The following is a 20,778-nucleotide window of genomic DNA, read 5'->3' on the forward strand; positions in this document are numbered from 1 at the left end:
ACCACCTAGCATTGACACAGAGTAGGAAGGAAACCTGAAGACACCAAAGGGCAAACACTGTATGAGGCGCCCAAGTAGCCAAAGTCATGCACAGAAAGACAGAGAAGGATGGTGACTTTCAGGAGCTGTCAGGGGAGGGGCTGGAGCTAGGGTATACTTTTAGTCTAGGGAGATGAGCAGCTCTGGAGATGGATGGCTGGGCAACACCTCAGATGCACTGGATGCAGCTGAACTGTATGCTTCAATGGTTAGGATGGCAGATGTTATATATTATGTGTCGATGACAAATGCTACATTATGTATATTTTATTCCAATAACAGTAACAACATAACAAGATGTTGGTGACCAGGGTCTATTATCGAGGAACCACGGATGGTGTGATGGTTTGTATATGCTCAGCCTAGGGGGTGGCACTATTAGAAGGTGTGGCCCTGTTGGAATGGGAGTGGCCTTGTTGAAGTAGGTGTGTCACTGTGGGTGTGGGCTATAAGAGTATCATCTATCCGCACCATGGCTGCCTGGATGCTGCCATGTTCCTACCTTGATGATAATGGATTGAACTTCTGAACCTGTAAGCCAGCCCCAATTAGATGTTGTCCTTATAAGAGTTGCCTGGGTCCTGGTGTCTGTTCACAGCAATAAGACCCTAAGACAGACAGTCTTTATGGGAAGGTCTGGAAGAACAAGGTGATGTTCAAAGACACTACAGGGAATTCCCTTCTGGCCTTGATTTTTAGTGATGACATTTCCCTATGTGAGGTCATCTGTAACAGACTTTAGGGCTTACAGACATCCCCTACAGAGACCTCTGTGTGTATATAAAAGGCGGATCTGGATATCCCCTGGAGAACAGAGCTGTGAGGTCATGTCTGGAAGACACAGTAGGGTAGCAATGATTGGTTTGACCAAAAATGGCAGTTACAGCTGCTGGTGGGGAAAGCATTGTGGGTTTTGCCCCGTTCATAGCAGGATTAAGCATCTCTGGAAACTGAGGTAACAAGCATCTTTCTTTCCACTTACTTGGAACATTTAGGAAGAACAAGCAAAATTCAAAACCAAAATCCAAACTCGCCTGCCTAATTGAGAACAGAAGCAGGGGATTTTAAAGACAGCTTTCCACAGGATGCCCGTGCCTGTTCCCGACCACGGGCAGAGGGAAGGAGGCAAGTGTTATGAGGGCAGAGACTACAGAGAAAGTTATCTGTAGGCTGAAGGGACGCCTCCCCCTCCCCCCAGGGCCAACAAGTTGTCTTGAAGATCCAGAGCCAAGGGAGTTTGTGCTCTGGAGCCATCGGTCCCCTGGCTCTGCTACAAGTAATGTGTGGTCTTCTGGACCTGGTCCTCTTAAAGCCCAGACTCTCCACTGATTGAAGGAAAGAACGGATCCCTAAGCTGTATAATTTTTATTGGAAGAAAAGGAAATAATCATAAGTACTTCCATGAGCTTCAGAACTGCTCAGTTATGCTATTATGGACTGCAGAAGGCAGAGAAAGAATTCTTAGCAACAGTCCTGGGAGGCTTTGCACAGCATGCTTCACTATCTAGCAGTGTCCTGATAAACTCTGGACTCAAATTCAAACAGTGCTTACACAAAGAAGAGTCATGGGATAACCTCCTTTCTTAATGCTCGGTGTGGTAGAACACACCTGATATCCCAGCATGCTAAGGCCAAGGCAAGAGAATCCTGCCTTGAGAGAGGAGGGAAATAGAAACCCAGAGGCTATTTTTAAAGCCTACTTTCTAGCATTTAAATGATTTGCCCCATGTCTCCAGTAACCCTGGTTGCTGCTAATTAAACAGCCTAGCAAATCTGCCCCTCAGTATGGATAGGAGGAAAAGAGACTGGGGGATACTTTGGCTTCGGTGTGTTCCCCAAAGCTCATGGGTTGGATGGCAACCTAGCTCCCAAGCTCCTTGTTTATGGTATTTTTAGGTGGGGCTTTGGAAGTGATCAGGACTGGATGAGGTCATTAGGGTGGTGGCCCCATGAGGACATTAATGGCTTTATAAGAATAGGAGAACTTAGCCAGAACACTGGCTCTCTCTTCCTCCATGTCAGGGTGCAGCAAGAAGGACCACACCAGATGCTGGACAGATGCCAGCACCATCTGCCTGGCCTTCTCATTATCTAGAACCAGGAGGCGTATAAAAACCTTTATAGATTGCCCTGCCTGTGATGTTCAGTTATAACAACAGCAAATGCCCTGAGCCAGAAATGTGGGAGGAAGCTGTATCTTGGAGAGGGAAGGGAGGTCATGTTTATTGCTTCTCCTAGTCTTGGGTTACAGTGCCAGAGACACGAGGCAGGGAAGCCCAGTGCTGTCCTTTGTAAAGCACAGGCTGAAGGGAGAGAGTCCCAAGGAAAGTGAAAGGGTTATGTCTACTCAGGATGTTAGCTTGGATGAAGACTTTGTGATCTATATTTTTAAAAAAGCTCAAAAATGGCCACAACCTGTGAGGTGTCACCATCTCCTTCAGCTCCTGTTTAGAGCATGGAGGAGTAGATGTCAGGTTTTATCGATTTACATGGGCATTGGTGAAAGGCAAGCTCAGGGAAAGCATCTCTGAAGGCTTGATCCTGTGTTTTTGTAGAACATCCACAGTGAACCTGAAAGCTTGGAGCACTACTGTCAGGAACATCAGGTCCTGAAGCATTGTTTTTTAAAAAAGAAAAGGCCAGGCTCAGACTATTCTATTCAGGTTTCTGCATCACTCCCACCTACTTGACTTGCCGTCCAGTCCTGCTGACTTCTGAGGGCTGCCTGGCATCGCAGGACCCAGGCATCATAGGCTGGATGGGCTGGCTCAGCAACAGCCTTTGAGCAGAGAAAGAGAAAAAGAACATGGTAACTAGCACTTGAGATGGTCAGTTTTCACTATCACCTTGACGCAATCGAGAATCACCTGGAAGACAGTCTCAGTAAGGGACTGTCTATATTGTGTTGGCCTGAGGGCATCTCAGGAGAGACTGTCTTAATCACTGCAGGAAGGGCCAGCCCACTATAGGCAGCACCATTCTCTAGGCTGGGCTTTTGAAATGTGTAAGGGTGGCATAATAGAGTGAGCACAAGCGAGGAAAGTGAGCTTGTAAGTGAGCTTGTATGCATGCACTTCTCTTTGCTCTGGACTGTGTATGTAATATGACTTGATATTTAAAGTTCCTGCCTTGACTTTCCCATAATAATGAATATTCACCTGAAATTGTAAGTGGACTAAAACTCCTTCTTCACCCAATTTCCCACTTGTTACAGTATTTTATTACAGAAACATAAACAAAACTAGAACAGTACCCAGAGTGTGCCCCTCAAAGGCAAACGAGTCACACAATGGGTCACATCCATTCAGGACCCCAAGGTCTTCCCTGCTGCCTCCTTAGCTGAGATCAACTGGAAAGCCTTGGAAGTTTGCTGTGCAGAATGGAGAGCTGAAGGGAAAGGGCAAATGACCTCTTCCTGTCCTTCCAACAGCCTGGCTTCATACCTGAGCTGCCGATCGTGGCCAAAGTCAGGGCTGGGCTGGCACTGGCTGGCATCCTGAGGGGTGGGAGCAACCGTGGTGAGGCTCAGGCCTGGTGGGAGCACAGAAGCTGTACTGCTGAACTGGGCCGGCAGGCTGCTCAGTGAACGGCTGCTGGCAGGCAGCAGCTGGGAGCTTCTCATTGGCTTTGGACCCTGGAAGACCATCATTTAATATGAGAGAGAGAGAGAGAGAGAGAGAGAGAGAGAGAGAGAGAGAGAGAGAGAGAGAGGAGGAAAGACAAAGACAGAGAGACAGAGACAGAGCAGAGAGAGAGGAAAGACAGAAAGACAGAGACAGAGACAGGGCAGAGAGAGAGGAGAGAGAAAGAGAGGAAAGACAAAAATAGAGAGACAGAGACAGAGCAGAAAGAGAGAAAAGACAGAGAGACAGAGCAGAGAGAGAGGAGAGAGAGCAAAGAGAGAGGAAAGACAGAGACAGAAAGATAGAGAGACAGAGCAGAGAGAGAGGAAAGACAGAGAGGCAGACAGAGACAGAGCAGAGAGAGGGGAGAGAGAGAGAAAGACAGTCAACTCATACCATCTCTCTAGGAAACCTCATAGAATTCCCATCTGCTGACTCTTGCCTCTCCTCTAAGTTAGGACCCACCAACTGTGCAGTGAACTGTTTCTATTTTGAGTATCTTCCCCCATTGGATTGTAAGCACCTTGAAGATTCTTAAAATTTCACGGGCAGTGCCAGGCTCTCAGCAGAACTGAACCGTTCATTGAATAGAATTGTTTTTTTTTTCCTTACTAATTTTACTTCAGAAACAAAGAGCTCTTTGCTGTTTCTGCTCCTCACTGGGCCTGTCTGCCTCAGGACCTTTGCACACGCCAGCCAATCTTTGTGCCATGTTCTTCCACCTGATGCTGATCCAGCTGACTCTCAACATCTACCGTGGGCTTTACTCCTCTCAGGGAGACCTCTTCTGATCATCTTAAACCTTCAACTCATCTGCATGCTATTCCCATGACACTCTCTGATGTGCGCACATTTTTTTTCTCTGTTCTCCCCATTGGAGCTGAGGGTTTTCTTTCTCATTCATGGTTCTCTCAGTGCTGGCCATGCAGTGAACCTTCAACAAATATCTGTTCACTCAAATAATGAATGAACAAGGGGGGTGGCTTGGCCCTGATTTTTTTGTTTGTTTGTTTCTGTCTGTGACACTGACTAGCCATTTCTATGACGTCACCTCAAGGCTTTAGATTTTGGCTTTTACAACATCCTTTGGTATCTGTATAAACTCTGCCTTAGCATTTGCTTTTCCAGAACCCCATGGGCTGTTCCCAGTCTTCAGATGTTTGTGTTTTGATGACCCTATCAAATTAAAAGGCTGTGTTTTTAGGCAAAACTCTTAATTTGGATAAAGATGGACCAAGCTTCCTCTTACATGGATTTGTCATTTCAATAACCAATACGAGTATTTGAAAAATATCACATGGATACTGCTCACACATGAATTATAAAGATCGGCTAAGCTTCCTTGTACACAGATTTGTCATTTCAATAACCAATAAGAGTATTTAAAAAATACCACATGTATATTGATCATACATGGCTGTTCTTATCATCTCTAGATAACAACTATTTCCATAGAACTGGTGCAGTACCGGGCATTATAAATCATCTAGGGAGCTTGGAGAGATGGCTCAGCATTTAAGAACACTGGCTGCTCTTCCAGAGGACCCAGGTTCAATTCCCAGCATTTACACAGTGGCTCACAACCACCTGTAAATCCATGTCCAGGGTATCTGATACCCTCTTGTGGTTTCTGTGGACACCAGGCACATAGTGCACAGACATACATGCAGGTAAAACACCCCTACACATAAAATTAAAAAAAGCAAACAAACATCTAAAATGAATTAAACTATTAAGGGGCTTGGAGTGTTAGCATCGTGGTACAGTGCTCCACCGCATGTGAGAAGTCCTGATTCTGATCTCCAGAGTCACTAAATGACTTATATAGGAGCATGCACATCTTGTGTAAATGCTGTAATAGTTAACGCAAGGGACTCGAATCTCCTCAAGTTTGGGGCTCCCTGTGGATCTGGAGGATGCCTTTACTTATCTGTCCACTAGATGGCTCAGTTCCCGGATTCGGTACTGACGAGGAGCTCGGAGTGGTCCACAACACCTCTTTTTCGCTGTTGCTCCAGGGAACAGAAATTCATTGGGGCCCCAGGGGCTGTGTGGAGAGGCAGTGATCTGCCGGCTGTGCTGAGATCTCCCAGAAGCAGGGGCTTAGGACTTTACCCTGCTCCATTCAAGTATCGTTTACCACCAGTAACCTGACCAAACTGTCCCTGGTGGTTTGTATTGAGTGTATGGCTGCTAGAGGAGGGTTGTGCAGGTTGTCCGGGGCAAGAGACAATGAACAGGGTTGGTTCACATGGCAACAGAGAAAGGGCGCAGGCACTTGGGACCGTCTAACCATCAGCGCAGCTTCTCCCAGTAGGAAGTGCAGGAGAGAATACATCTTGAACATTCAAAATGGCTTTATGATAATAATTAAATAAAAAACCCACCACTGTATTCTTTCTCTAGTCTAGAGAGGGGCGTTTAGGTTTCTAGAATTTGAGAGCTGCCGGAGCCGAGTACATCTTGGCTGCAAAAGCGTGTCTACTCTAGCGGGAAGGACAGGAAGTGGAAGTGGGTACAGTACCTGGGCGGATATCACATTCGATTCTCTGAGCAGGTGCTGGTTTGTGACTTGGGTGGACGTGATCTGCCCCAGCAGTGGAGTGTTGACCACAAGCTGGGGCTGAGATGGTGCAGAGGGCCTTTGCTGCAGCTGCTGCTGAGCTGCTGGCCGCTGTGCACTGCCGAAGCTCAGGGACACGGGTGGCTGCTGCAAAAACATCTAAGGACAGAAGAGAAATGACTGTGAAGTTAGGGCCATTGTCGTCTTTATCCCGGGGAGGAAGGAAAACGCCCGGAATCCTTGACACACCTAAAACAACTCCCCCAATTGAGCAGCAGGGGATGCGTGCCTATGTTGCTGTCTGCAATGGGCAACATACTAGATACAGTGGCTGGGCCAGAGAGACATTGTCTCTGCCTTCCTGAGGGCCACAGACCAAAGAGTTTCATCTGACCAAAGAGTTTTACATCTAGGCTTTCTTTGCACAGACTGATATTCTTCTAAAGTCCGACTTGGCTCATCTGTATCATATTTAGAAGGGAGAGGAGACACATCTTAGGAACGGAATGACCCGTCTACTAATGGTGGCGTGGTGCTGTATGGCTCGTGTTATACTCAGAGTGGGACTGGGTCTTATGCCTAACCTGAAATCTCTGCCCAGGGATCAGGGTTTGCTCCTAAAGTGCTCTTAGGTGTTTTCAACCCAGGGCTGAGGGGAGATGGGACAGCCCTGCTTCCAGTGAGGAGGTGACTCAGCCTTCCAGGTAGAAAAATAAGAGCAGAGAATGAAGTGTCACCCACACACCTCAGAGTTACACTTATTTTATAATCATGATTTGTTACATAAGCTGTCTTAGACAGTTAAGACTGCGATAACTTATTAGTTTAAGAAAATGCCAAAGTATTCGTGAGGATCCCGATTTAGTTCAAACAGTTTGTACCACACAAGGTTGATCCTCATGTCTGGGGTTTTTTCCATCTCTAGACTCATCCAGCCTCAGATCAAAACCGCTTGGGAGAGATTTCCTTCTGTGCCGAGCCAACTGTAGACTGCTTTTTGTCAATATTTCCCAAACATGCGTATTATAATAAGTACTTACATAGCATGTATACGGTTGGAGGTATATAAGCAATCTAGAGATGATTCAAAGCAGAGGTGTCCAACCTTTTAGCGTATCTGGGTCATACTGGACAAAAACCGAACTGTCTTAGGCCATGTAATGATGTCTAATAATGGTGGCCTGATATTTTATGTGATGGGGGATGGGATGCTGTCATCTATCGAGTTCAAAAAACCATGCAATCACATTACAACCCACCCCCCAACAAAACATTGTGTTGACCTTGAGGATTCCCAGTGTGATCTGTGGATCGGACACACTTGGTTTAAAGAACATAGGCCCGTTTGGTGCAAGGCCACATTGTATTATAAGAAGGTCTTGTGTTCTGTATATTTTAGTATCTCTGGAGACTCTGGAATCAGTCTCACTGGACACTGAAGTGCTACTAAATTTCATTTTAAACAGTTAAGTACTTAGACTGCTTTTTGTTTTTTTGTTTTTTTTTTTGTTTTTTTTTGACTTTTAAGTTTTCTGTATTGAGTACACAGGGTGTCTGAAAGCTTCAGATTTTGAAATATTACATTGGCTTTGGTAGTTAATGTGGACTATTCACGGTTTGTTCAACATATAAACTAATTGGATGTAGCTTAAGTAGAAAATACACCAAGTGCTGTCTTAGGACCCAATTAGAGTTGTAAGTAAAAAAAAAATATGATTTACAAATTGAGTCTAAATGTTGAAGGAACAACTTTAATAATCTTAGTAATAACTTAACCAAAAGCATGTAAATATTTCTTTTAACCAAAACTCTTGGGCATTGTAAATACGCACAGATAATTTCCGTCATGACTCCTGCCATACATGACCCATTCTAAGCTCCTAGCTGTGCAGTATTTGGGGAGGGAGGCTCTTCCTTCATAGCATATGGTAGTTTAGTTACAGTTTCTGGACCAGGGCAGCATAACCATATGCCCACCCAAGGGTGGCAGGGACATATTCCCTGAGTGTCATAGGAGATGTGGAGAGGCAGGGGGTGAACCTGCACCCTGCACACACTGGGAGGAGCACCTAGAGGCCAGCTCACCCTACGTTTCATTCATAGATGGAGCTGAGTCACAAGCTGGTGATCCCAAGGTCAGCAAGGGGCTGTGTTGTGGGGTTCGGATGGGATATCCCATTCACTCCAACCATCTTTCACACCTCATCCTAACCCAGAAGCCTACAGGTGTGAAATAAAGGCTCTTGAGTACTTTAGAGCAGTGGTTCTCAACTTGAGGACTGTGACTGATTCACAGGGGTCACCTAAGACCCCATTGTAAAACACGGAGACAGAGTCTTACTATGTAGCACTGGCTGGCCTAGAAATGGTCAATATGTCAATCAGGCTGGCCTTGAACTCACAGAGATCTGCCTACTTCTGCATCCCAAATGCTCAGATTACAGGAGTGGGAGAATGAGCCTAGTAAGAAGAATTTCTGGGTATCTGTCACCTCAGATTCAGTACCCGCACATTCAAGGGTTAATGTTTTGTACGATTCCAGCTGTCTCTTAGCATAAGCTTCCTGAACAGTTTGTGGGTTAAACAGCATCTCTTAGCTTCAGCAGGAACCTCATGCTCAAGCCCAATTGCTACCTCACTTTGGGCAGGATATCATTTGCTTGCCGACAAAGGGTAAGATCGATGCATGATTCATTGTGACAGGCATTATTGTTTGCCTCAAAGAAGACACAATGAGTTTCAGATACAGTCCCACCATTGAGAATGATTTTGGTCAATATTCATAATTTTCCCCAATGATTTGGTTTCCCTGTTCATGTAATGATGACTGTGCTAGTTAGGGTTACTATTGCTGTGATAATACACCCTGGCCCAAAGCAAGCCTTAACTTCCCTGCATGATCCCTTTAACCCTAAGTCTTAAACTGCTACTGAGGCTACACTTTCACCCACGGCCTCTCATAGGCTCCCTTCATGGTGCCAAGCTTCGAGTTCTCTGAATGACCCCCTTCCATCCTGGGCCTTCATCTGCTATGGAGGCTGCACCTTCACCAATGGCCTTTCCTGGCCTCTCACAGTGCCAAGCCTCAGCTGCTCTCCATGGCCCCTTCATTCATGCCTTTAAAACCAGTCCCAACTGGGTGACTCTCAAACTGCCAAGTTCAGTTGCCAGTGTGAGGTACAACCTTGGCCACCTCTGGAACAAGCTTGCGTGTCTGTGTGACTCTTAGGAAACACTTCCCAGAGGATCTTACCTCACTGACGCCACTGCTCTCTTCCTAGTGCCTGCTAATCTCTCAGCTCCAGCTGACCAGACACCACAGATTCTCCACACAAAAGGCCCAGTACCATCCTTGCTTCTCCCTGAAACCTCACAAGTTAGGCCTCACCAGAACAGAACAGCTCACCAAGCTTTGTAGACTCAATGACTTTTCTAACCCTGATTCCAAAGTCCTTCCACGATTCTTCTAAAAATACATGGCCAGCTCTGTCACAGCAGTGCCCCACTATCCAGTTTCTATCATAGGGTTTTTATTGCTGTGATGAAACACCATGACCAAAGGCAAGCTGGGGTAAGGGTTTATTTGGCTTACACTTCCATGTCACTGTTCATCATCAAAGGAAGTCAGGACAGGAACGCAGACAGAATAGGAACCAGGAGGCAGGAGCTGATGTAGCAGCCACGGAGGGGTGCTGCTTACTGGCTTGCTCCTCATGGTTTGCTCAGGCTGTGTTCTTATAGAACCCAGGGCTACCAGCCTAGGAGTGGCCCCAACTACAAGGGGCTGCGGCCTCCCACATCAGTTGCTAATTAAGAAAGGCTTGCCTACAGCCTGATCTTACAGAGGCATTTTCTCAATTGAGGTCCCCTCTTTTCAGATGGCTTTGGCTTGTGTCAAGTCAATATAAAACTACCCAGCACAGAGACACAGACAGCACATACCTCATGGAGTCAGTGCATGTTAAGTAGGTAAGATGCAGTAAATATGGAATGACTGTTACATTGTAACATTATTCTTAAGGTGAGAGAAAGAGATCTTCACTCTTTGACTGGGCATACAGAGATCTATCTGCTAAAGGAGTGAATGGAAAAACACCCAGACAAACAAATAAGAGAATGAAACTTCTTGTTTAAACCGTCTCTGCTCCAGTCAGGGAGCTAAGGGTTTGGTATGTTATGCTGTCCCTTCTGTGTGTGTCCTCCAAGAAATTAAAAAAAAAAACATGTTTTCTCTATCTCCCTGTTCTCCCAGTGTTCCAACAAGTGATGCATACATATCTGAACAGCTAGCTGGCTGGTTGTTTAGCTAGAATGATGGATGTCTCAAAGAGCCAATCAAGGAACATGTGATTTGCTACTGTTGCAGGTGTCCTTGTAGACATTCATTTGAATAACCAGCAGAGGGCGCACCCACTCAAAAAAAAGCATGAGTCCACTTTCTCTTGACCGGAGGACCTCAGCACAGCTTGGATGGTGTGCACTTTTCACCTTTGCCTGGGAGCAAACATCAAATATCCCAGAGAACTTCCTCCTAACCTAATTTTAAAAGAACTTACTAGCACACACTTCAGTTCTGAACCAATAGAGTAAGCCCACTGAACTGCAGTAAACAACCCTGGCTGGGATCCTGGTTTGCATCTGGGCATACATGTCTGTGCCCCCATTTTACCAACAGCGAAGGACTTTTTAGACTTCTCAAAAGCCTACTTAAAAAGGTTATAGAAAACATGCCAAAAGATAATGAGACAGTTCCTCAAAACAAGTAAGGAAAATATGTTAGAACAAATAGACCCCACACTTTATAGGTATGTATGTGTGTGTGTGTATATATATATATATATATATATATATATATATATATATATACATATAGTGTATGTATAGTGTATATATATATATGTATATATATACATATATATGTATATATATATACACACATATAGTAAAAAGGTATATATGTATATGTGTGTGTATATATGTGTATGTATACACACACACACACATATACCTTTTCACTATTCACACCTGCTGACTTTACAAATCGTTGGTGTCATTACAGGACATATAGAAGTCACAAATATGGAGACACTACAAAAACATCCTGTATGGTACGGTGTCATCGCCAAGCTTCAGCAAACTGCCAATGTGTCATTTTTATCTCTTGTCTTCTCTCTCTGGTGGTGTGTGGGGGGAGGGAGGGCTGAGAGAGGGACTGGGGAGGCCAGAGTAATTTCTACTTGCTTAATTTTACAGTTGAATCAGTTTTTTTTTTTTTTTTTTTAAAAAAAACAAAGATCACATTTTTTTTGGTAGGAGTTTTAGAATGTATTTAAGTCTTGTGAAAAGTAAGAAGCCAGGATGCAGGGAGGAGATGTTCTCTGGTTTGATTGTCTGTGGATCTCCATGTTCTTTTTGGAAAATTCCACTGTGAAGATAAGTGCGGAGGAATAAAGACAGAGAAGGCTTGGCATCTCAAGGGGAGATGTGCATGGGGGTGTGTGTAGCATCTGCAGGGGAGATGTGCACAGGGTGGGGTAGCATCCATAGGGAAGATATGCACCAGGGATTTAGCTTCCACTGGGGAGCTGTGCACCCAAGGGCTCAGCATGCACAGGAGAGCTGTATGCCAAGGGCGTGGCATCTAAAGGCAGCTGTACAATGAGGTCTTGGAATCCACTGGGGAGATGTACACTGAGGACTTGGTTTCTACAAGGAAGATACACGCTAAGGAGGCCGCCCTCTCTTGACTGGAGCGCCTCAGCACAGCGTGGCTCATGTGCACCTTTCACCTTCGCACGGGAGCAAACATCAAATATCCCAGAGAACTTTCTCCTAACCTAATTTAAAAAGAACTCACTAGCACACGATAGGGTACAAATTCTGCAAGGGAGGGTGTGCACTGGGGGGGGGGGGCTTGGCTCCCACAAGGGGCTGTGTGTACTGGAGATCTTAGGTGCACCAGAGAGCCTGGCTTCATAGGGAGGTATGCATACTGAAGGGTTAGCTTAGCTACAGAGAGGAGCAAACTGTAGGGTCCAGTATGTACAAGGTAAGGAGTGCACTAGAACAGTTGCTTTCTACAGGGAAGGTACACACTGGAGGGCTGTGTTTCCATGGCTCTTTGAAGAACTTAGATACATATGTACTTTAGCATACATATATGTATCGGGGTATTCCTGATGGGGAAATATCATATTCTTTACAACTAGGAGCAAAAGTGATAACGTTATTGCCTCTTATTTTAAAATCTCGCTCTGATGGGGCGCAGGCAGGAAGCAGAAGGCTTCAGCACTCTGGAGGATGTTCAGACGCCTACCTTGCTTTTTAGCACTTTCTGCTTCAATTCCCACCCCCCCCCACCTTCCTGTTAGTATAAAAATTCCATTAAAGTAATCGAAATGAGACAAGTTCAAAGCCACCGACTGGGTTACAGATCTGTGAAGAGAAACATATCTCACTTTTGGAAGAATGGTAACAAATGGGCGGCTTGCGAACTTGACAGTTTGACAGCTGTGCTTTTAATATCATGCAACTGCTACTGCGGTGGCTACCCGTGTCCACACAGGAGAGTCCCGTTACAGGGAAAGTGTAGAAGGTCTTCAGTAGAGTTTGCTGAGCAGTGCTTACAGGAATAAAAAAGAGATGCCTGGGTTTCAGCTTGGGTATGCCTTAAGCTGTCCCATCTAGAAAGCGTGTTATGCAGGGGCAGGAAGGCCAGGTCAGCACTGAGGTCTCCCACACCTTCCAGCAGAGCTGAGCAGGAGGCTGGAGAGAGGGCTCTGGGGTCATCCAATGAAACCACAAGGTCATACGTAACTCTTGTCATGCAATGGCTTCTAAGTTTGCAACACGGTGCATCTGTCACAGGTGCTAGTGGATGCTGAGGGAGTCAGTGTGGTAGGGGGGATGGGTAAGTGGCAGGGACAGTCCTGTGGTTATTTTCTTGAGTTGTCTTTTCGGCTCCCTCTGTTGTGCTTAGGGTGGCTGCAAATGCTTAGGGCTCTCAAGGCAGACTTGAGGTTAGCTGAACAAATGATACACAATCATAGAGTCAAGCGGTCTTGAAGTAAAATATGAAAGACTGCAGGTGTTGGGAATCTATGTAAATTATCCTTGATATCGATCTAGTATATATAATGACCCTGGAAAAAACCCCAAACCTCAAACAAATGACTCTTAAGAGGATCCCAAGAAATAAATCTGGGTTCATGGTGTATCCCACTGCTATCAGACATAGAGTGTCCTCACAAACTTCTACCAATGGGTGGGGCAGGGAGGTGACAGCCCAGCTTCCTCTGCTGCATCCTTGGACTGCAGAGCGGGGAGCATACTTCACATCTCTCTGTCATCAGAGGCAACAGAGCAAAGCTATCAGCATCTCCCTCTGCCAGTGGCCTGCCTGGTACTATGAAGCCTAGCTACTAAGGTACTAAGAACTGGAATCCAGGACCAAGGGAACACCTATTCAGGGAAGCCAGATGATAGTTTCATAAAAGGAACTTCAGGAGGGACAGTAAACAGAAATGTCCCCACAGAAGTGACAGGCGAGGAAAAAGGATACTGTAGGAATTTCAAGTTTGGCAACGAGTGGATTTGTTTCATGTGATCCGTCTATAGGAGTGTCTGCACACTTCCAAAGCATACTGGGTTCTGTGAGGCAGTACACAGAGACTTGGGGGGAAAGACCTGACTAAACAGGAGTGGATGCTAAGGAGAGCAGAGGCCAGCCTGCACACAGAGCCTGGCCTGCACACAGAGGTCAGTCTGCACAGGCTCATTACCTGGACATTGGAGTCCTGGACCAGGCAGAGTTGTTCTTGGATCTTGTGAAGCTCTTCTTGCTGCCACCGGATGTTGGCCTGCAGAATCCGTGTCCTCTGCTCCAGCTGATCTTTAATGGTCTGGAACATGCTGAACTGTGCTGAAAACTTCAAAAGGAAGTTAAAAAAAATAATCAAATCAAAGAGTCATTTCAGCCTGAGACCACCCTTGCCAGCATTCAGATCAGTCTCAAATACCTCTGTTCTGTTCCTTGGCCATGGTTCTCAGGATGTCTGAGAAAACCACTGTTCAGCTCTGAAGTGACAAGGTGTCTAGCCAGTGTTCCTTGTGCTAATGATGACAGCAAGCCCCTCTGTCACCCTAAATTGGATCCTGGTGCTCTCCTAGTGGGCCTGGATCTATTAAGGTCTTCTTATGCCGCCCCTCCCCAAGCTGCCCACCCCACCCACTGTCTGCCTCACAGGCTCAAGCAGCACAGAACCATGGGGAAGGACACAGTCGCTACCTAATGTTTGCTTCAAGGACTGCACTGGTAGAGAGTGCCTCGTAACATAAGCCATTCATTATATGAGAATGTCTTAAAGAATACAGCAGTTGGGGCTGGAAAGAATAGCTCAGTGTTAAGAGCACTTGATGCTCTTACAGAGGACCCCGATTCACATGCAAAAATAAAAAATAAATATTGAAGAAATGCAATTATTATCAGGTATAGAGCATACCACAGGCCAAGAACAGCTATTATTAAGTAAATTTTAAGACATAAAAAATTTGAATTCCCTACCACTAGGTATTGTGAACATTTAAATTTATTTTTATTTATTTATTTATTTTTTTAGATAAAAGGCCCAGAAATGAAAGGGATTCTCATTTCTTATGCCTTTGGATTGAAACAAATCACTAATTTCCTACCAAATGTGTCTCAAGGACTTGAAAAGGAAAACCACTATTCTGATTTCTTCCCCCATGAGGATAAAGATGGACTATTTTAATTAGGAGACTGGCTGAACAGCTTTGATATCACTGCTCAAGCCAGACGCTAGCAAGAAGCATATGCTAACACACGTCTTTCTTATTCCAGGAAAGCATCCGAGACCACTTCTACGAGGACATATGTTCCAAACTGTTCCCATCAGCCATCTCAGATCTGCACGGAGAGAGAGAGACAGCTAAACGCTGAGAGGATGAGGTGCTGCTAAACAGCCATCTGGGATGCAGGTATAACTTGGGGCCAGACATTGGGACAATGCCAAATGCCCATGAAGGAGCTGAAGTCATATCTCTGGGCTCAACAGCAGATTCACGTGAATGAATCTCTGCAATCCTCCCTGTGACCAGAGTGGATGGCCCAAAGCTCAGACTCCTGTCCTGTGCCAGCGGGCTTTACATAGCTCTCCTCTAAAATGCACATTTGGGTCTTTTTTTTTTTTTTTTTAATTGTCTACTCATCTACCACTTTTCTAGCCACTCTTCAGGGCTAACTCAAGGAGTACTTCCCCCCAGGAAGTGGCCCCTCAAGGGTCATTTCTTTGGTTATCTGCCTGATTCTCCCTGTGATTCTGCAAACTGCAAGTGAGGGCTGTGTTGTCAGCATCTCTGCATCTCCAATGCCTTGCTCCTGAACTGACCCAGACAAGAACCCACGGAGTGTTGTTGAAACTAAGGAATCACTCAGCAAAGCTGTAATGCACTTTTTTTTTTTTAAAGGGACCGTGATATTTATAGTAGTGGATTAATAGTTTCTAGATCCTAAAATCTGGAGTTCTTTGAAATGAAAGGAATACAGACAAATACAGTGATAGACAGAGATGATTATGAAGAAGAACGTCAGACGTGGGGGAAACAACATGAAGTGGGAGAAGACTTGAGCAGCTGTTGAGGACAGGTATGATATACATGGTTACATGTCTTGTGTCCACTTTGCAGTAAAACCCCCAGCCTTACTTGATGTACACATATGCAATCAATACACAGCAGTGTGAGAAGATTCAGAAGCTCTGAAGACATCTGTCCCTCTGTCCTGCCTCTGACTCACCTGTGTCACCTGAGCAGGTGGACTCTGCAAGACGGTCTGGGGCAGGGTCTGAGGCAAAAGCTGCTTCGTGAGGTCGCAGGGCGATGAGGAATGCAGAGGAGCCTGGGGAGAGAATAGGACCTCTGTTAAACAGCTACATTTGAGCTGCTCTGTGCTCGACTCTCTGCAGGTTGGGTGTTCCAGCTGCAAGTCCTAGGAGGAAGGCTTTCAGAAAGTTCAAGACTTCCGTTTCCCGGCTGCTGCGCTGACTCCTGTGTAAGACACATAGTTAAGAGTGACTCGTGGCTGCTGTAAGATGCATGTGGCTCTTGAGCCATTTTCAGGTGCTCCGAGAGTATATGATCCCAACCACTCTGTGTGTGAGGTGAGGCCACTGCTGTCTGCCTGTGCTTGGCTGTTCCTCCTTCCTTCTGCTGCCCCTCGTTAGATAGACTCCTTCCTGGAGGACCAAGGTACTCATTCTGAGGATGTTGTCATTGAGCATTTCCCAATCACTTGGATGGATGCTGGGGAACAACGCATAGAAATAAGAGCGAGGACAACTGCTCATTTCACGGGCTGTTAAGTGTTTTTAGGAGATTAGTAAGAAGACTCCTCCGAAGGTATCCTCACTGGTGCCTAGTCCCTGGGGACTATAAAAAGCACCTTGCATAGAAAGTATCACCCGGGATAGCAATGCGGGAGGGGAGAGGCGGGGGGGGGGTGGTGGTGGTGGTGCTGTGAGAAATGCCAGGTGCAGGCTCACTTGCCAGGTGCTCACCTGGCTTCTTCAAGCTGTCTTCCCTGTACATCTGGGGGAGACAGAAGCCCAGTAGGCCTTCATCCATGACAAAATATGGTCTGTTGATGGCTTTGTGTACAGGGCCACCACTCCATGGTGTTAGAGAGAGGTTTGGTGTACATCAACAGCATAACCTGATACCAGTTTTTGCAGCCACACGTGGAATGAGATTTAAGCAGTAGGGCCCCCTGAGGCTCAGGAGACACACCCCCTCATGGTTGAAGCACCGAGTTCCATTCTTAATGCCACTTGGATTCCATATTCTGCAAGTGCATATCCATGCTCATTTTGTGGTAAAATGCCTAAAATTAGTTGCTAAGCAAATGCCACTACTTCACGACCCCTGCCTGCAATACTCACCCTCCCTGCCCACCATCTGGTCACCTCCATCCCGAAGTAAGACCTATTCCCTGAAAAGACTCAGTGTGTTCCCACGGCCCACACCACAAGACAGCACTCCCCTGCTGAGAAGATGGGGGATCCCACACACACCGGCATTGTGGCTGCCTGGCTGAGCCCCTGTACTGGTAACTCCTGGGGTAGGGTGGCTGGTCTTGGCAAGGCTGTGGTGCTGTTCTCAGCCATCAGCTTGGTTGGAGTGGCTGGAAGAAAATGAGAGATGGTTTTTCTGACTCGCAGATACTTAACAGATACTTCAGCGAAAGAAAGGCTAAAGGCCTGAGGTTGAGATCTCTTCTGCAGAGGTTAAGACAAACCATAATCCAAGTGGGAAGCAGGCAGGGGACATGCAAGTCATCCTGATACTCATTTCTATCATTTGGTCCGATTACCACCCTGATCAAACACCTCACCTATCTGACCTGAGTGTCACCCACTCTATAATGCTGAGGACACAGGCAGGGAACAGTGTACAGGCTAGCTCTTATGTCAACTTGACATAGGCCAGAGTCATTTTAGCAGAGGGAACATTAATTGAGAAAATGCCTCCATCAGATTGGCCTATGGGTAAACCTGTGGTATATTTTCTTGATTGATGATGTAATGTAGGTAGGGCTACCCCTGGACTGGTGGTCTTGGATAGCAGGCTGACCAATCCATAAGGATCAAACCAGTAAGTGGCACTCCTCCATGGCTTCTGTATCAGATGCTGCTTTGAGTCCCTGCCCTGACGTCCCTGGATGACATACTATAACCGTAATAGGAAGTTAAACCCTCTTCTCCCCAGTTGCTTTTTTGGTCATGGTGTTTTTGTTTTGCTTTGTTTTACACTCTGTGCATTCTGGTTATAGGTGGCCTGACCCAACTCAGTCTGGGACTCTGTGTGACTCTGTGCCTCTGGTCTGATGGCCCCCATCCTTACCCGTCCATGGAATGGTACTCACAGGTGGGTTCTGACATGGCTGTGTGTGAGGACTTGTGGGAACTCCTCGAGGAGGCTGAGGGTGAAGGACTGCTGGTAAGACCTGAGGCACCCAGGTCAAGTGCGTTAAAGTGCTGCTGAGGCTCCAGGCTTGAATCCTTCTCCTGAAACACACACACGTGCATGTGAGCTCGTGCACATGCATGTACACACACACACACACACACACACGCTTCAGCATTAAGATGCCATGAATGAATGAAAAATGTGACTTTAGTTCGGGTATGTAGAAGAATTTGGAAGAAATCGGGAGAAATTGGGAGAAATTGGGAGAAATGCTCGATCCTTTCAGGAAACATCTGGATACATCTTGCTAGAGCAGATACTTGTGAGCTGTGGCATCACCAAGAGGCTTATGTCTCACAAACAGCATTTATCTACACCTTCTCTCTCTTTTATTTTGATTTTTTTATATCTCCCCCCCCACTCACTGTGCATTCTATTTGTTCCTTAAAGCAGTTATCTCATTGCCCAGGATTTTGGTTTTCTGAAACGAGAGATCAGAACACAGCAGGGCTATGATTAGCGATGGCTCATTAACATAGCCAATGAGGTACATGCTACTGGGCCATCACAAGGTTCTTCCTGTACTGCCTCTCACGATTGCTCTCTGCATGGGTAAAGAGCCATGGTCTCTCATCGTTTGCTATCTGACTCTTAGCTGGTCCTGGCTTCCAGGTCATGTCTATCCCAAACAAGATGTGATGGGAGAGAAGCAGCTTTGGTGGACAGGCTCCAAACCTTTATGGCTTAAGAGTCATAGTATATGAAAATAGGTTATGATATTTTTTAAAACCAAAGAAGAAAACACAGTATTTATTCTCTCAAGTTCTGCTCCCATTCAGAAGGAGGAAATCGCCAGCACCCACTGTGTAATGACTTGGGTGTTCAGTTTTACACATGTGAGCCCAAGTGCTGTTCTGTCTTTGGATTCATGGCTCTAGTATGGATGGTTGCTACCATGGTGTGTGTGTGTGTGTGTGCGCATATGCATGTGTATATATGTGTGTTAATGTGTGTACATGTGTGTGAATGTAAGCGTATGTATGCGTGTATGAGTGTGTGTGTATGTATGTGTGCACATGTGCACCTGTAAAGAGGACCGAGGTGACTAATATGTGACCTATAATCCTTTCTGTCAAACCGAAAGGCAGGATGTGCCTGTATGTGTGGTGGGAAATATCATTTGCTTAGTGACAATCTTCTTAGATAAGGCTGGCTCATGGATCACCATACCACAGAGAACCGCATGTTCCTACCCAGCAGGGGAATCAGCCCCAGGCGTGAGTGTGCACACTAAGGGGCTTTCACAGTCATTGCTAGCATGGAATATCACATCCAACAGCGGAGTCTGTATTTCACAGACATGTCAGTCAGTGGAGCATGAAATGTCCCCCAGACAAGATCACCACAGAGTGAGAAGCAACATCATAGAGGTTTCACTTCAAAGGGAGTTGTTACCTTCTCACACAGAAGCCTGAGAGACAAACTTCTGATTGGCTGATGGCTACACATTACAGTACTCTGTGGTTGATGTATGGCGCATCTAACACCTGTCTAATGCTAGCCAAATCTCATTCTCTGACCCGATAGGTGGCGTGAGACATGGGAGAGTGTGATGTGGGAAGCAGATACTTCCCTAAGCAATGGCAGCCCATCAGGTGGGGGTGGGGTGGGTGGGGAGACTCACAGAAGTCAGGTGAGCCTCTGCAGGGTGGCTCTCTGATCTTTAAAGATGACTTCTCCTTCCTCCCAATTTCATCCACAAGGGATGACAGACTTTTCTATTGATCACAGACAGGCTGGCAGGCTGCCGAGAAGCCTCTGCTCAGATTCTGGAATCTAGATTGCTGGACACCCTAGAACTTGAACAGCTCTGATTCCAAGCATTCACCTACCTTTCAACATATCAAAAAAAGGGGGGGGGGAGGCTTATTTCACAACTGATGAAAATAAATCCTTATTTCATAGATTGATTGGCAACCTTTGCTTTCCTGAAAGAACACAGGCTCTTCTAGCTGATAGTTTCCTAGCGTAGGATACTCTTAACTCTCTTCTTTTTAAATCTTCTAATGTTTCCGCTTGCTGTGTGACTGACCTTTGAGGCTTGGGGATCTGGCCTTTCACAGTTCCTTGGCATTGTGTGAGGAAAAGTCTGGACAGATGGGGCCAGAGAACTTGGGGTAGGGGAAGCAAGGAGGTGGTGGGATTTGTGGACTGAAGGTTCCTTTTTACATCAGCATTCCCTGACAAAACTGATGCTGCTGTGGCAATTAACTAAAATCTTGTGACACTGAGTCAGAAACAACAGGGAGGTGTGGGACAGTAGCTTTGGATTGCATTTCCAGGACCACAAAGCAAGATCAAAGCTGGAAAGCTCTGGAGAGACAGGCTAATACTTGGAAACAACACAATAAAGTTTAGTCTAAGAGAGAGAGACAGGCGGCCTTGAATTGTTCCACACTCTAGTGGGTGATGGAATTCCTCTCCGGCACTTTATCTGTGACTTTTTATAGCCATCATTGGAAGGCTGGGGAGTTGCCAAGCCATTCCTTGAGTCCAGAGGCTGTTTCTGAG

At 46.0% G+C, this 20,778-nt stretch overlaps 1 protein-coding gene across 2 annotated transcripts in view; it reads right to left on the reverse strand.

Moving 5' to 3' along the window:
- The window catches only part of Npas2 (neuronal PAS domain protein 2), a 174,335-nt gene that overhangs the window by 15,546 nt on the left and 138,011 nt on the right, over positions 1 to 20,778 (reverse strand). Inside the window, exons 13-19 of one of the 2 annotated variants that reach the window (XM_076915014.1) lie at positions 18,164 to 18,305; positions 17,313 to 17,422; positions 16,040 to 16,141; positions 14,007 to 14,153; positions 6,187 to 6,384; positions 3,483 to 3,673; positions 2,726 to 2,818 (exon numbers count right to left, since the gene is read on the reverse strand). In XM_076915014.1, the coding sequence (XP_076771129.1) occupies positions 2,726 to 2,818; positions 3,483 to 3,673; positions 6,187 to 6,384; positions 14,007 to 14,153; positions 16,040 to 16,141; positions 17,313 to 17,422; positions 18,164 to 18,305 (983 nt within the window). The remainder of the gene's footprint in view (positions 1 to 2,725; positions 2,819 to 3,482; positions 3,674 to 6,186; positions 6,385 to 14,006; positions 14,154 to 16,039; positions 16,142 to 17,312; positions 17,423 to 18,163; positions 18,306 to 20,778) is intronic. The other variant, XM_076915015.1, reaches the window with a different exon arrangement.

Source organism: Arvicanthis niloticus, chromosome 17 (assembly GCF_011762505.2).
Source record: "Arvicanthis niloticus isolate mArvNil1 chromosome 17, mArvNil1.pat.X, whole genome shotgun sequence".
NCBI lineage: Eukaryota > Metazoa > Chordata > Mammalia > Rodentia > Muridae > Arvicanthis > Arvicanthis niloticus.